The sequence below is a fragment of the Lithobates pipiens genome, unplaced genomic scaffold (genome assembly GCF_037356315.1).
Source record: "Lithobates pipiens isolate NorthernLeopardFrog02 unplaced genomic scaffold, aLitPip1_a1.2 Scaffold_19, whole genome shotgun sequence".
NCBI classification, from domain to species: Eukaryota; Metazoa; Chordata; class Amphibia; order Anura; family Ranidae; genus Lithobates; species Lithobates pipiens.
In genome coordinates, this window is record NW_027507764.1 from 182,908,899 (window position 1) to 182,925,654 (window position 16,756).

The 16,756-nt window shown below is 42.4% G+C and overlaps 1 protein-coding gene across 5 annotated transcripts in view; it reads left to right on the plus strand.

The window, feature by feature from the left end:
• MYRIP (myosin VIIA and Rab interacting protein) overlaps nucleotides 1-16,756 on the plus strand; it is a 689,287-nt gene that overhangs the window by 488,753 nt on the left and 183,778 nt on the right. For all 5 annotated transcript variants that reach the window (XM_077491541.1, XM_077491539.1, XM_077491540.1 and 2 more), the window contains exons 4-6: nucleotides 2,110-2,246; nucleotides 6,799-6,879; nucleotides 8,786-8,883. In XM_077491541.1, the coding sequence (XP_077347667.1) occupies nucleotides 2,110-2,246; nucleotides 6,799-6,879; nucleotides 8,786-8,883 (316 nt within the window). The remainder of the gene's footprint in view (nucleotides 1-2,109; nucleotides 2,247-6,798; nucleotides 6,880-8,785; nucleotides 8,884-16,756) is intronic.

The following is a 16,756-nucleotide window of genomic DNA, read 5'->3' on the forward strand; positions in this document are numbered from 1 at the left end:
CAAGCCAGAAGTCAGGGATCAATGTAGTGTAACAGCAAGCAGGATCTGGAGCCAGAAGGGATGTCAGCAAAGCAAGTCTTGAACAGAATAGCAGGAGATGCTTTAGAGTTTCTGTGATGTTGACCGAGGCGAAGGCAGAGGACAGCTTAAATAGGCAGGACTGACGAGCAGGATATCACCAACAGCTAAGTAACTGTGGAGAGACAGGAACTGGCAATTAGCCGACAGCTGAGCAGCCAGCTCAGAGAAGGAAGGGCTGAGCCCAGCCCTGACAGAGAGCTGTTGAACCAAGTCTGAACATGCCACATCCTTAACGCTATAGCTGTAAAAAAAAACCTTTAAAGTGGTTGTAAACCTCAGATATGAAATATAAACAGCACATCCCTTCTAGATAAGTATGTAAGTTTATTTTTTCACTTTCCTGCACTTCTCTTATAAGAAGAGAAGCTTGCTGTAGAGTGTTCAGCAGCTGACACATCTGGGGGTGTCAGATGCTGATCTTTTCCACCACGCTGTTAAGTTTTACCTGCAACCCCATTTCACTGCAAGGCACAGTAGTGTAGTAGAGCATGACAGAAGAAACTACAGGGTGCAGACAGATGATGAATACCCTTCAGCAATCATCTCTCTACATCACAGTAGAAATTGGCAACGTGGGCAACATAGCAGAAAACATATTTATTGCTTACTTTGCAGCAAAGTTTGCTTTTTGCTTTTTTTTGTATTTTAAAGACATATAAAGACAGAGTTATATTAAAGTGACCCTAAACTCTGTTTTAAAAAAAATATATTCAAGTGTGTATTTTCAATTAAAAAAAGTACCTCCTATTGCTCTAAGCCTTCTCCAAATCACCAAATTCCTTTTTTTGATTGCTGGTGTGATCAGACTTCCTGTTAGAGGGTGGCTACGTTCCTTCTCCATGGCCCCACTGTATGTAGGAAAATAGCCACGCTCTCTGGTTCACGCACCAGGTAGACCAGGAACTGTATGTATGAATGTAGCCACCCTCTCTCCATCATCCACAAGGTGGACTAGGGACTATAGGATTTGTATTGTTTATAGAGCAGTGCACATGATTGCAATTAACATGCAGGGAGAAGGGACGTGTTGAAGTCACCACGTTGTTTCTATCCCGGAAGGACAGGTGATCGATGTTAGCTGGCCGGCTCTTCATTTTATGCAAGTTTTTATCAACTTTGCTGTAAGTGCAATACTTTTTTTCTCAAATAAAAGCCCTAGCAATCTTACACTATGGCGAGATTTTCTTTTTGGAGTATGTCTGCTGAATGGAATATCGGTTCACTCCAGTGATTGAATACATGGGTGCAAGTCCCTGGGTCAGAGGTCTCCTTTCCCTGGTCGGTTCCTATCTATGCAGACATCTGAGCATACAAGGCATTTGCTGGGATAAAACCACAAGCCTGTATTGCTTGCCATCTGGTAAGCAAGTTTTTCTCAAGGTGGCAGTGAACACAAAGTTGGTGTGAATCACTGTGGTGTTGTTGTTCCAATTACAGAGGGATTTTCACTTCACCACTATTGGGTGGTCGGACGTTATTTGTACCCACAACCCCATGGACTTGGCATCAATTAATTGAATTTATTTAATGTATAATTAGAGCGTTTTTATTTTTGTTTATGTTGTATTTTGTGTATATCTCACATTTGAGCTGCAGCTTTTTAATCCAATCCTTTAATTTAATTTAGAATTCACTCACATTAGCACGGTATTAACCCATTCCCATTAACTAACATGCACTGCTTGTTCCAAACAGACAGAAGTGAGGAAAGAAAAGGAGAGGTTTAGGAGCTTGTGAAGGTCCTTTCAAGGAGGCAGAAAAACACAGCAGGAAACAATTTAATGAAAAATAGTTTACATAACAATTAAGTAATGGATTTCTATGGATTATTTTTGGAGAATAATGATATCGTAACGGACCCACAGCCCCAGTGTGAAAGGGGTCTTAGTGTGTACTGGCATAAGAGTAGTCTAAATAGGGTATAATTCTTATTATAATGAATAGAGCTGTGTGTATAGTGTACAAATGTATGTCCTTATCCAAGAAAAAGATCTAATATACTTATTCATGTTTCTATTTTTATTTTAGGCTCTTGAGAACCCAGTCATTGGAATGGTATTACAACAATGTGAAAAGTCGCTTCAAACGTTTCGGCAGTGCCAAAGTTCTGAAGAATTTGTACAGAAAGCATAGGCTCGAAAGTGGAGCAAGTGCTGAAATTTTAGGTGAGGACATTTGCACAAATTTTATATAAAACAGTCTATCTATATAACAGCTTAAATCTGTTCTCCCTAACTAGCATCCCTTTTGTGACATATTACAGCTGTGTCAGTTAACCTTTTACAAAACTAAGCAAATCAAACTTAAATTAAATCAGAATGGTCACTAGATCCAGTGACATAGGCAGCTAAAGTTATGTACCAATCGGGAGACTGATGCCAGAGGGCAAAATTCAGTTTTTACAAATAAAATAAACATTTTAATGCATTCACTGCACTAGGATAAAAAAGTATAGTACCCCTTGTCCTGTCCTTCCTGTGTGCAAGCACTTACCTGCTGTCCTGCTTCACTGCCACTGGGTTCTCCAATCTGTGCTGCTATCCTTATCTTTCAGGTTCTGCAGGCAGGTACAGCAGGGCAGCAGAGCAATTGACTTCTGCCACTCTCAGCCAAATTACTGGGAGGAGGGAGCATGGGCATGGATTGCCAGCACTGCATGTGTCTATGATTGCATCCAGCACCAGCTGGGGGCACACATGCGTGGTTGTCTCCTGCATCCTCCTGCAGCAGCCAACAAGCTAAAGAGAAACCCAAAAACGGGAGGTAGGTGCCAGGGGATTGGCAGTAGGAGAAAGGAGGCCATTTGAAAAAATAAAAAATAAAATAATAATTTTCTTTTTAATTGTAAACCTCCACTTCAGAAAATAAAAAAAATAGGATAAGATACTGTATCATGTCAGATATAGGTTCTCAAGGCATTACAAAACTTGATTGAAGTTTTTCAGTGCTCTTTAGGGATGAGCCCGGTGTTCATTTGTTCTGACACAAACCAAACATATGGGAAATTTTAACACCGCAGAACACCCCATAATGCACCGCGAGATCGGCCAATTGGCCAATAACAGTGCGCTCTTCTGAGAGAGCCATAATTGGCCAAAGGCAGGGTGCCTTTGGGCAATCATGACTCAGGGGGGCTAAGTCCATGCCCCACACTATATAAGGCTGCTTACATAGCGGTTCTGTATAAAGTGTGGACAGAGATAGTTTGAGCTTGATTAGGCAGGTAGGTTAGTTAGTGGCAGTGTACTTGATATATGAATGTACAGTCTGGTGTTTATATATATATATATATACATTTTGCGTGGACTAGATATTAAGTGTTGACTCTATATTCAAGTCAGTGCAGGCACAGTGTATTAGATGTGCAGTGTATATATATATATATATATATATATATATATATATATATATATATATATATATATATATATATATATATTGCATTCAGTGTAGCCTATAGGTTCAGTGTAGACTCTATATTCAGTCAATGTAGGCAGTGTAGTTTATATAATACAGTGTATTGAAGTGGTTAAGGGGAACCCTGCGCCAAAATTTAAAAGAAAAATGCTCACCTATGTGAATGAGTATGGGGTACATTGTACCCCTATCCATTCACCAAAAAAGTGTCAAAAAAGTAAAAACGACAGCAAACAGTTTTTGACAATTCTTTAATTCTTTTATTAAAAAAAAAAAAAAAAATGTGTCCAGCAATGTCCATCCATTTTCAATCAATCAAGACCAAAATGAGACCTGAAACGATGGACAGGGACGCACCGGGCCCCTGCTGTGAGCCACTCTGTGCTGCAGTGTGTAAACAGCCTAACAGATTCATCCATCCACATAAGAGGTGGATGCATAAATCCCCTGTACCGAGAAGTATTCTGACAGTGGGGACTCTTCTCTGTCAGAATATACTGATCAGCGCTGCAGCTTATTAGCTGATCAAACAAGTTTTTCCAGCAGTCCCATTCTACAGAAGCTGATCTGATGGGGTGGCTTCTAACAGGCAAGGCCACGCATAGATTAAAATTTAGTTGGCCCCCGCTGAACCGAGCAAATTTTGATCCATGTGTACCCAGCTTTACCTTATTCCTTGCTCCAGTAGCTTTCTCCAGTGCAGTGACTGGTCCTCTGGAGCTCCTGGATGAATTGTGAGTGGCTGTGGTCACACTCCAGCTTCATCATACCATACATGGTTAATACCCGAAAGAAGGCTACAGCGTGGACTTCATTTGCCGGGAGGGCGTCCCTGGATGTCCTCCCGTGCTCGATCGGCCTGCGCGCCCACTGCAGGGCACACGTGGCGCGCTCTGTGATCAGTGAGTCTATGAGACTCACCTGATCACAGATTGGAGTAAGGGGTCGATCCCGACTCCTTACCATGGGGTCAGTTGTCAGCCAATGACAGCTGATCATGTGATGTAAACAGAGCCGGTAATCAGCTATTTTTCCTCCTCACGCTGATAGCATGAGGAGGAAAAAAGCCGATCACCTGCGGCTGTGAGAGGAATATAGGTCCCGATCTTGAAGGTACCTAGCAGTGCCCACCAGTGCCACCTACCGGTGCCCACCAGCGCCACCTACCAGTGCCCACGGTACCACCCATCAGTGCCCACAGTGTCACCTCACAGTGCCACCTATCAGTTCCACCTCACAGTGCCATCTATTAGTGCTCACAGTGACAACCATCAATGCCCACAGTGGCGCCTAGCAGCTCCCACTGTGCCGCCTATAAATTAATCAGTACATCGTTACTAGTGTAGCCTATCAATACCACCTACCAGTGCCACCTACCAGTGCCCATCAGTGCCACCTGCCAGTGCCCATCAGTTCCACCTATCATTGCCCATCAGTGCCATCTGTCAGTGCCACCCATCAATGCCACCCATCAGTGCCACTCATCAGTGCAACCCATCAGTGCCACCCATCAGTGCCTATCGGTGAAATCGTATCTGTGCCTATCAATGTCACCTTATATGTGGCTATCAGTGTCGCCTTATCTGTGCCTATCAGTGTCACCTTGCCCATCAGTGCAGCCCATAAGTGCCCATCAGTGCAGCCCATAAGTGCCCATCAGTGCAGCCTCACCAGCAAATATCAATGAACGAGAAAAATTACCCGTTTGCAAAATTTTATAACAAACTATGAAACTTTCTGTCTTTTTTTGTTTGTTTGTTTAGCCGAAAAAATGAAAACCCAAATGGTGATTAAATACCACCAAAAGAAAGTTCTATTTGTGTGAAAAAAAATGCAAAAAATTTCATTTCGGTACAGTGTCGTATGAGCGCGCAATTGTCATTCAAAGTGTGACAGCGCTGAAAGCTGAAAATTGGTCTGGGCAGGAGGGGGGTTTAAGTTCTCAGTAAGCAAGTGGTTAAGGCCCCTTTCACATTGTTGCGCTTTTGCTGCTAAGAAACACTCAAACAACAAAGTGCACAAAAAAGGCAATAAAAATAATTCTCTTTAAATCTAATACATTTTCAAAAGTCCTGCATGCCACATCTTTGGCACCCTATTTCAAAAATTCATCAAAAATTCACATACCAGCGATTTCCAAAATGCATTAAAGAAAGGTGACCAGATTTTTTAAATGAAATCCGGATACATGTTTTTTTTTCCACTAGTAATGGCGGCAATTAGCGACTCTCTGCCCATCACCACTGCCGCCTGCCTCACAGCCTGTCAAGTCTTACTCTCCGGCCCCGACTACTACTGGGTGGGGAACAGAGGACGATCACTCAGCCAGGGAAGGCAAGGAGATGGGCAGGAGGCTGGCCAGAACTTGAGCCAAGGCAGAAGAACATGTGAGCAGGAGCAGAATGGGCATGCACCCGAAACTGAAGAAATATTCTCTCTGCTCTGACCAGCACATGATCATCAGAAAGTGGCACAGATAATGGAAAAAAATACACTCCCTAAGCTAGTAGGAGACGCAGAGTGGGGGAGGTGTAATTCTGATTTTTTTTTTTTATTCTGCACTGCCTGTCTTTGAAATTGCCCCATCCCCTGTTCAAATGCAATCTGGGGACAAAACCGGGGACAGACTTGGTTCGGAGACAGTGTCCTCAATCCGGGGACTGTCCCCGGAAACCAGGGATGTCTGTCCACCCTACATTAAAGACACGCAGCTCATTTTTGGTGCATTTTTGAAGTTTTACAGGTGCATGCTGGGACTCTGGAATCTAGAAATAGCACCTAAAGTACCCTATGTTGTTGAAGCAGATATTCCATGTCTTGTGTGCTGTGTACTGGTTCTAGGCAGGTGAGTCAGAAGGGTTATATTGTTACAGAAACTTCACTCAACATAGAGAATACTGTGTTTTCTACCAGCCATCTGCAAACAAAAAAATATCTTTTGATTCTGTTGCATATGTATTAAATTATTCACTAAGGTAACATTTTATTATACCAGTGAATAGGTTTAGCATTACAAACCCCAGAAGTAGTTCAAAACAGTCAGGGAACGACTGCTATCTGCTGCCCAAGCACATAGGTGTTCTTCATAATTGGTAGTACACCAGCAGACTGCTCTGCAAAGTTTAAATCATTATCAAATATCTTTTATTTTAGTTAATAGACCACCTGCTAGGACATTGATGTCATGACTCAGTTTGGAACATTTTACAACTAAAAACCTTTTTACTTTTAACTCCTGCTATTAATAGAATTACTGTGCAGTTCTGTACCTTAACATCACCTGTTCTGCTCAATCAACAGAAGGAAGCTTTATTGATGAAAGTTTAGAAAATGAAGGAAGCGTGTGTGGAAGTGACTCCACATTCTACAGACAAACACAAGGTAAGGTTCAGTTTTGTGTTACCGTGCTCTGAGTAATATAGTGTAGCAAAAACTGTTGAGGGAGTCACTGAAATGTTGGGGTTTTCCTACTGCTTCCAGTGGTGACTTTGTCTTATGCCGCGTAAAATCGGCCAGCAAAAGACAGATGAGAGCTTTTGGTCGGAAAATGCGATCGTGTGTATGCTCCAAGCGGACTTTTGCTGGTCGAAATTTCAGCCAGAAAAAGATTGAGAGCATGTTCACAATTTTTCGGTCGGAAAAAGTTCCTATCCGAAAATCGTGTGTATGCAATTCCGTAATGCAAAATCTCACGCATGCTCAGATTCAACTACGAGATGGAAGCTATTGGCTACTGGCTATTAAACTTCCTTTTTTTAGTCGCGTCGTACGTGTTGTACTTCACCGCGTTCTTGACGGGTGTGTATAGCCTGTGGCCCTGTCAGAGAGCTTTTCAATCTTCACCCGTTACACCAATACAGCGATCAGAAAAGTGATTGATTAGTGACACTGGTGACAGGGGGTGAAAGGGTTAACTGGGGGGCAATCAAGGGGTTAAACATTTGTTAGGGGGGTACCCTAGACCTAAAGGGGCCTACCACTAATTGTCCTAACACTTATAACAGTCACAAAATGACACCAATGCAGTGATCAGTAAAAAAATGAAAACGGCTATTGGTGTCACTGTGACAGGGGGTGCAGGGGGGGGTGATTGGGGGTGAATGGGGGGTGATTTGTGTGCCTATGTGTATTGGTGTTAGTGTGCTGTTGGTGCAAACTCACAGTGATGTCTTCTCTCCTGGGGAGCCGGAAAGAAAAGGCTCCACTAGGAGAGATGACATTACTTACTCTGCTTCTGTTTACAGTTTCATAAGCAGAAGAAGCTTCCTATTCGCCAGGAGCAATCGTGAGGGAGAGGCCATGAATCAGTGGCCTCCCCCTCAGGACGGATCGCTCCTTCAAAGATGCTGACCGCTTTGGCATCAGGGGGCCCCCCGTGGGGGTGGAAGTAACGTACCCATATGGTACTCTGCCTCCCCGTGCCATTCTGCTGACGTATATTGCCGTAAGGCGGTCGGCAAGTGGTTAACAATAATGGTTCATGGGGACCTAAAACATGGGGTTTCAGTTAAACAAGTATGCCTCTACTTAATGCAATGTAGTGCAAATATGTCAAGCAACGGATGGGGGGCAGGAAGGATCGTGACCATTATGATTGGATGTCACAGTGGTCACACGATCGGGAGCTGGACCTGCCGAAAACCAATCATCAGTGGGGACCAAGGGGTGTCTTTGACAGCTTGATCTTTATGCTGGGAGTGCTAAGTGAGCACACTCTCAGTACAGAAACATTGGCTGCCTTTTTCCGTCGTCCATGCAGTATGTGTTATGCAGACAGCAACAGGTTAAAATTGTGGGCTGTTGTATGGCGTTATCAGCCTCCTCTGCTTTGTAGCTTTAACAACCTTTTCTGGAAATACCAAAAGAGAATTGGTTAGTTTAGATACAGCTCTTAAATAAGAAGATTGGGCTTGCTATGGGTGTGCCAATTCCCCCAAAGGTGTTCAGCACAGTTGAGGTCAAGGCTTTGTGCTGGCCACTCATGTTCCTCCAGACTAGACCTTGTCAAACTATGCCTTTATGGACCTGGCTTTGTGCACAGGGGCACAGTCCTGTTGAGACAGAAAAAATGCTTTCCCCAAATCCTCGCAACAAGATTGGAATGCAAAATTGTCTAAAATGTCTTTGTAAGCTACCATTTGCATAGCATTACCATTTAGTAAGAAACTCCTGGACTCAGTAATTTGGAGGAATGTCTGCATACTTTTATCCCAAAATAGTATCTGAATTTTAAAATTTGCATTAACAACCATACCCATCTTTAATAAATGTGCATTTTTGTTTCTAGGGCACAGCATGATGGACACCCTTTCAGTGGCCTTACGTGTGGCAGAAGAAGCAGTAGAAGAAGCAATTGCCAAAGCTGAATCATACAGTGATAGCTTGGTAAGGGTGTTATATTTTTAATAGCTAGTAAGGCAGATAGCAACACAATCTTTATAGTTTTTTTAAATAATATATTTTAAGTCAGGATTATTTTAGCCCTACATATTAAAGTTCCATAGTTTTTTTTTTTCTTTTTTAGTCAGCAGCTACAAATACTTCACTTACCTGTCCAGGGCACCCGCGATGTCTGTCCCTCGGCTGTCGGGTGCTGCCGACGCCATCCTCGGTAAGGGAATCAGGAAGTGAAGCCTTGCGGCTTCACTTCCTACTTCCCTACTGCGCATGCGCTATCCCACTGGTCCCTGCTGTTTTCCCAGAATACAGTGGGGGAGGGGGCGGGAAGGGGCATAGATACCCACGAGTGGCTTGGGTATCTATGCCTGGAAGTGGGAGCAAAATACCTGTATTAGACAGGTATCTGCTCCCCCCTCCACCCTGAAAGATGCCAATTGTGACACCAGAGGGGGGGAGGGGGATTCCGAAAAGCGGAAGTTCCATTTGTGGGTGGAATAATATAATTAATATTATTCCTGAATCTATTGACAATTTCACAATAAGTTTGAATACAATAAAAAAAAAAAAAACTGCATTTTAACCGGCTCCAACACTGTTGTTTTACTTTTAAAAAAAAATATTTTTCTTTATAGCTGATCAATTATGTTTTTCTATAAGTGTTTGTGACTGCTTGTAACACTGACTGTACTCTAGGTATACATAAAAATACACCTTTCAAAAGGTTTGCAACTTTGTTCAGCCAGTCCTAATATGTATAAAGTCTTTACAGGCAGCACAGCAAGGTTGGTGATCTTATTTTTCTCTATTGTACTCAGGCAGTGCAGCTTGGTCATTTTCCTCCCCAGCATGTTCTTTTTCAGCCAACATGCATTAAGCAGAGACTGGCTGGCGCAGAGTACTGACTCTTCTTCCCCCAGTCTACTGTACAGATGATTTAATTTGTCTGATACTGAGACAGATTGAGTTATTTACACTAGATGCATTAACAAATATATACATACATTGATTTAAAATGGATAAATACTGCATTAAATTGTATTTTTTATGGTAGTTGAGGTTCAGCTTTAAAGCCAATATACATAATGATGTGCAGAGTCCAGTATAAAAGAGATGTAATGCAAACTATTTTTAGCAGAGCAAAGATAAGAATAGTTGCCCTTTATATAAGGAACAGAGTGACAGGAACAACATGAAGCTATGCACTGGCTAGAGAGGAGTAGCTGCTCATTAAGCTTTTCTAAAAAGATAAAAGACTTATGGTTACTTGCCATATCTGCAGGACAGGACTTTAGGTGAATGCCCTACCTGCTGTGTATTATTAAGCATCACTTAACCTTTGTCATCCTAAAGTCTGTGAATAGTACTGTTTGTCATTTCTTCAATTCAGGTCTGGTGGAATCAGCAGAGTTTTGGTTGGTAAAGAACTCATGCATGCCGTCTCCTCATGAGAGGAAAATAATTTCAACTAAAAGGCATTATATTTCCCGGGTACTCTGGACAATTTAGAGAATGGGGACACTATAAGGTGTATCACCATATGCGATAGAGACAGATGGGAACATGGCCGAGTTGCCCACTGCTAAATTAATTGTGGACAAATTACCATAAGTCTTGAAAAAACATGAAAATTGTTTAGGCAGAGGGTTTTTATGTCTCCAGATGTCAGCCCATCCCACTTCATTTAGTAACCGTAGTAAAGGGGTTCCCCTCAAGGAGGTAGGAGCTCTTTGAGCCGGTTGTTTATCTACATAAGGCTTCAACCAGCAGTTAAAGTCCCCAACTATCAGTAACGGTAGGTCCGGCCTCCTCTCCAAATAGGAAAGTAGGATTCAGAGTACCATCACAATGAAAGGTAGGAGTATATATATGCAGGCCAAAATATACTGTAAAGACCCAATACGACATTGCAGAAAAACAAAACGTCCTTCAGCGTCAATATTAGCATCATATTCCTGCAAGTTAACTGAGCCATGCACCAAAACACACACCCTTTTAGAGAACGAGGTGTGAGTGGAGTGGTATGCCCGTCCCACCCAAGGATACCTTAGGCAGCTCTGGGTATCCAATTCAGGTCTTCTAGTTTTTGTTGAAGCACTATAAGATGTTTAGTGCAAAGTTAACTATGAAAATTATAGTTAGTAATACATCTTTCAGGCAGTGTTCCCTAAAAGGTTCATGTATTAAATTGAAGCCTCTCCAAAAGGAGAAAAGAGAGTAGATACTGTAGAAAGACATTTAAGAGAAAGGGGAAAGGAAGATTTTCATGGTGCCACACGTATAGACAAGAAATGTATTTATCATAGAACTATTTTATTAATATCCAAATATAAAAAGGAGTAAACAATGTTGACTTTTGTGAATAAAGACATAAAATTATCAATGATAGAAACAATAATGTGCATCTAAAGTCATATGTAGCTATATAAATTCCTGTCGGGCTCTACTTGTTTTGCTATATTGCTTCTTCAGGAGCTGTAAGGCATATATTGGCCATCATATAGATGATAAGTAGATATGTTAAAATCCTGTTGTTCAGATAAAAGGGGCAGATAAGGGAGCATCAAAATCCCACAATGGGAATCGCAGGGTTAGCACCAGAAAATCATATATCTGGATCATTCCTTATATCAATAGCTGCAAAAGTGCCTAAAACAAGAACTGAATCTCAGAATCTCAAGAATCTATCTCAGAAGCCATATTTGTAATTTGGATGCATAGATAATGGTGGTGCCAAAAGAAAGGCCAGCACTCCATGGATGCACATTATTATTATTATTATTATTATTATTATTATTATTAATAATAATAATATTATTATTATTTACAGGATTGGTATAGCGCCAACATGTTACGCAGCGCAATATAAAAGGGAGACAGTGCAGTTACAATGCAATAAAATACAAGGGGGTGAAGAGGGCCCAGCTCATAAGGGCTTACAATCTAATAGGGTGCGGCAAGTGGTACATAAGGTTGTAACTGTGGGGGATTACCTTATGGAAGTAATAAAAGATTAGTCTGAGGCATGATAGACTTCCATGAAGAGATGAGGTTTCAGGGATCACCTAAAGGCAACCAGAGTAAGAGATAGCTGGATAGATTGAGGAATCGAGTTCCAGACAATGGGAGTGGCTCTGGAGGAATCCTGGAGGATACAAGCAAGCTTAATAGAAAGAGGTCTTGAGAGGAACGGGGAGGACAGTTTGGGTGACATTTGGAGACAAGATTGGTAATCTAGTTTGGTGCAGAGTTGTGGCTTTGTATATTGTTGTTAGTATTTTGAATTTAATTCACTGGGCGAAGCCAGTGTAGGGATTGGCAGAGAGGGGTGGCAGACACTGGGTGGTTGCTAAAGTAGATGAGTCTGGCAGCAGCATTTATAATAGACTGAAGAGAATATAGCCTATAGAGTGGTAGGCCTATGAGAAGGTAGTTGCAATAGTCAAGGCAAGAGATAACAAGGAAATTAATGAGTAGCTTGGTGTTTTCATTAGTTAAAAAGGGGTGACTTTTAGAGATGTTACGGGGGTGAAGTCTACAAGCTTTTGACAACAATTAGATTTGAGGATAAAAGGACAGGTCAGAGTCTAGGATTACACCTCGTACTCTGGTGTGAGGGCAGGGATTGATTGTTGCATTATTTACCTTGATGGAAAAGTCATGAAGGGGGAGCACGGGCAGGGGGGGATATTATCAGCTCGGTTTAGAGAGATTTTAAGTGAAGTGGTGCAACATCCATGCTGATATGTTTAAAAAGTTTCTCAACTATCAGTGTTTTACATCTAATGACAGGCAGGCCCCTTTATCAAATCTCCTGAGACTAGCAGTCAGTTCTGCCTAAGGTGATCTCACACCAGTGTCAAATGGCTATAAAGCACCGGAAATGCACAGATACTTAACAACTGAAGATGTTCACCATAATATCGCAATTTTATTTTTGATTTTAAACATTATAATAATGGTATTACTGCTGTTATACATAATGTTTGGCTCCTACTGAATGGGGTAAATGTTTGGGTGTTCATCTGAACAACCGAACAGCCAGGGTTTGGTCCAATCTTGTGTTCAGACCTAATTTTAAGCTCATTCCTACTGTCTAAGAAAGGATATCCCCTCTGTTTTACAAGCGCTGTATGTCTGGGATAGAAAGTGAAGAAAAATCTCTCAGAAGGCAAAGAGAAAAAGAAAAAAGACACCTGACCGGGATTTTAACCATTCCATACTGTATTCAATATAAAGAAAAAAAGTCTGAACTTCATATACACATGAGAGGAGATTCGCTAAAAATGGAGCACTTGGTAGAGCTGTGTATGGAAGCCAATCAACTTCTATATGCTGGAATGATGCCCACTGTGCAGGACTTTGAAATCTTTCGTTATTGATAAGTTTGGACTTGAAGCCCTTGCCGCCACTTGAATTTGAAGTTTTGATTACCATCTTGTATACTGGTGATCCTCTTGTGTTGTGACACTTACATGTTTGGGGTGTCTGGTCCCCTTTGTGAAGACTGGATGCACAAGATTTTTTGGCCATCTGTGGATATCTTTACTTTAGAGGAAGTGGCTCCATCTTGATTTGTTCAGAGGCACCTTCGTGGGGAACACCTTAATGTTGTAAATTCCAGCCTACGACACCATTTGATACCTGTCTACACAGATGAAGTGTGGGTTCCAATGTATTGATTCTTTCATGTGTTCCTGAAGATTTTCCAAAATGTTCTGAGTCCACAAGTGAACTATGTTTGGAATCTATACATTTTGTGAACCTCTGAGTAGAGAGTATTTTAGCATGTCTTGTTTGTGTTTTTATACACTTCAATACAGGGCACTTTCCCCCACGGGCACTGATAAGGCAGCACTGATGAGCACTGATGAGGTGGCACTGATGATGAAGTACTAATATGCAGCACTGATGGACACTGATAGGTGGCACTGATATGCAGCACTGAGGGGCATTGATTTGTGGCACTGATGGGCACCCATAGGTGGCACTGATAAGCGACACTGATGGGCACTTATAAGTGACACCGATGGGCACTGATAGGCAGCACTGATGGGCACTGATAGGAGGCACTGATGGACACTGATGGGTGGCACTGATGGGTACTGATAGATAGCACTGATAGGCAGCACTGATGAGGAGGCAGGCATTACTGATGGGCACTGATTGGCACCACTAATAGGCACTGGATTGCATCCTGGGTTGTCATGGGTGGGCATCCCTGGTGGTCATCACTGGTGGGCACGGGTGGGCATCCCTGATGGGCTCTAGTGGGCACCCTTGGTGGGTCTGCACTGATAATCAATGCGCTGACCCCCCCCCCCGTCAGGAGAGCAGCCGATCGGCTGAATAGAGGAAAAGCCAATAAATGGCACTTCCTGTTTACGATGTGATCAGCTGTGATTGGACACAACTGAACACATGGTAAAGAGCCTACGTCTTAGGCTCTTTACTGAGATCTGGCACACCACACCACTGATCGCCGCACGAGTGGCTTATCCTGCTGGACATCATATGATGTCTAGTCAGGATAATGAAACCAATTTGTGGCCATCATATTGATATATGGCGGGGGGATGTGGTTAATGTAATGAAGTAAAAGTGTTCACACTGCCCTCTGCAAACTGCTGCGGGCGTCAATATAATGTTTGCGACACCCCCAGATTGGTTCACAGATCACAGTGAGAACACCCATGCGATCCGCTTCCAGTGCGTGGAAAAAAAGTCCCTGTACTATTTTCCTGCTAATCCAATGTGAGTTCAGCCATACAAACTGTATGGCAGAACTCGCATTGCACAGAAGTGGCATGCGATCGGCACCGCAGTGTGGGTGCGAATCACATGCAATGTCTGTGTTCGCACTAGTGTGAACCTGGGCTCAATGATACTCAGTTTTTTTTCATATATATGTCCACAGAAAGTCCAAGACTACACATTTTGGTTTCTGTGCAAAGATGCACCTGGCATTGCACGCTCCAGTTTTGATAAATCTCCCCCAGCCAATCATTTTTTAAATTAAAATTTTCTTAGCTGTGTGGAAAAAAATGTAGATGTTCTAGTATCTAAGGCTAGGACCAGATCTTTAATTACACGACAAGTAGAGGCGCAAAAGATCAGAAAATAATATACTCCAGAGGGCTGTCTGTATAAAGTTATATTGGACGATGATATGAATGAGAACTTTTAGTTCTCAAGTCCCGTGAAAGTGTCTTTCGTTCTTTGAGTGGGTCTTTGGAATGCAGGGCTGCCACCACAGGGAGCTGAAACCAGGCTCCTAGACTGTTGCAGAAAAAGAGAAGAAGAAGGGGGCGCCTCTGGGTGTAGATTTTTAAAAAGGCAATTTATTCACAGGTAAAACAAACAGATGATGCACTCACATTTTCCAAGGCATAAAAAGGCATGTAGAATACAAGGGGGCGGTTTTTTCATCTGATTCGTCCGTCACATGGGATCCGGTCCGCAGGTGTCATGTTGTCCTCTCCTGGCGTTACCACGAGTTTGTTGTTAAAAAATGCCGGCTTGGTGGACGCAGAGGATGTGTTTCCAAAGCGAGGCTTGGTTAGCGGTGACACGCGGGTCGCGGGGTTGTGACGTCACGGCGGGCGACGCGTTTCCTGAGCGTTCGGGTCGAGGTGGAGAGACGACCACGCTCTTTCATCAGGTCAATCAGTGATCAGTCTCTCCACCTCGACCCGAACGCTCAGGAAACGCGTCGCCCGCCGTGACGTCACAACCCCGCGACCCGCGTGTCATCGCTAACCAAGCCTCGCTTTGGAAACACATCCTCTGCGTCCACCAAGCCGGCATTTTTTAACAACAAACTCGTGGTAACGCCAGGAGAGGACAACATGACACCTGCGGACCGGATCCCATGTGACGGACGAATCAGATGAAAAAACCGCCCCCCTTGTATTCTACATGCCTTTTTATGCCTTGGAAAATGTGAGTGCATCATCTGTTTGTTTTACCTGTGAATAAATTGCCTTTTTAAAAATCTACACCCAGAGGCGCCCCCTTCTTCTTCTCTTTTTCTGCAACAGATCTTTAATTAGGCACAGTAGTCCCGCTCCTATAGGTGGCAGCTTTCTGCTGTATAATGTTTGGCCATCTATTTTTTCCACCATCCGTAGGAACAGTCGTCTCATATACAGTATTATTTGCAGTTATTGTGATATTCTTAGCCTGGTTAATCAGGCAAACAAGAAAATGTGTAAAAGAGGTGATCCTAAGAACAAAGATATAGAATCCTATGATGGAAATGCAGCCCTGGTTAGACGGTAACAATCTTGTGCTGAAAACTCAAAATTCTAATTTCCGGCAACAAATGAACCATGATTTCACACAACCTGGTGTTCATACCACTAACCTATTCGCCTCAAACTAACAAAAATAGCCTTTGCATTCAGTCTGGAATGAACCGCAGTAGGTATTCTACAGCAGACTGGTATCATTTTATAAACATTAATCCCTACATATGTGATGATGACACATTTGGACAATTTAGTTTTTGTTGAGAATGCACAAAGTTAGCATTTCTAATGCGTTTCTGACATTCAGCAAAATCATTATCACAGCTTCCGGATACATCTGCTTGATCATTTAGTAATAAAATTGCCATTTAGAGCAACAGACATTCCCAGTAAATTCACAGAAAATTGCTGGGTACTTACAGGCTAGATTTTATCATGAGGATTTTGTGCACAAACACTGAAATGGCGTACTGATGTTTTTCAGCCACGCATGAGGTAAGCTTCATAGATACATTTGGATTTCTATGATGATGATATTGTTATAGAAACATTTACACAAAAAATAAGTATGTTTGTCTCTGTATTTACCAAAATATCTAAAAATCAAGTGC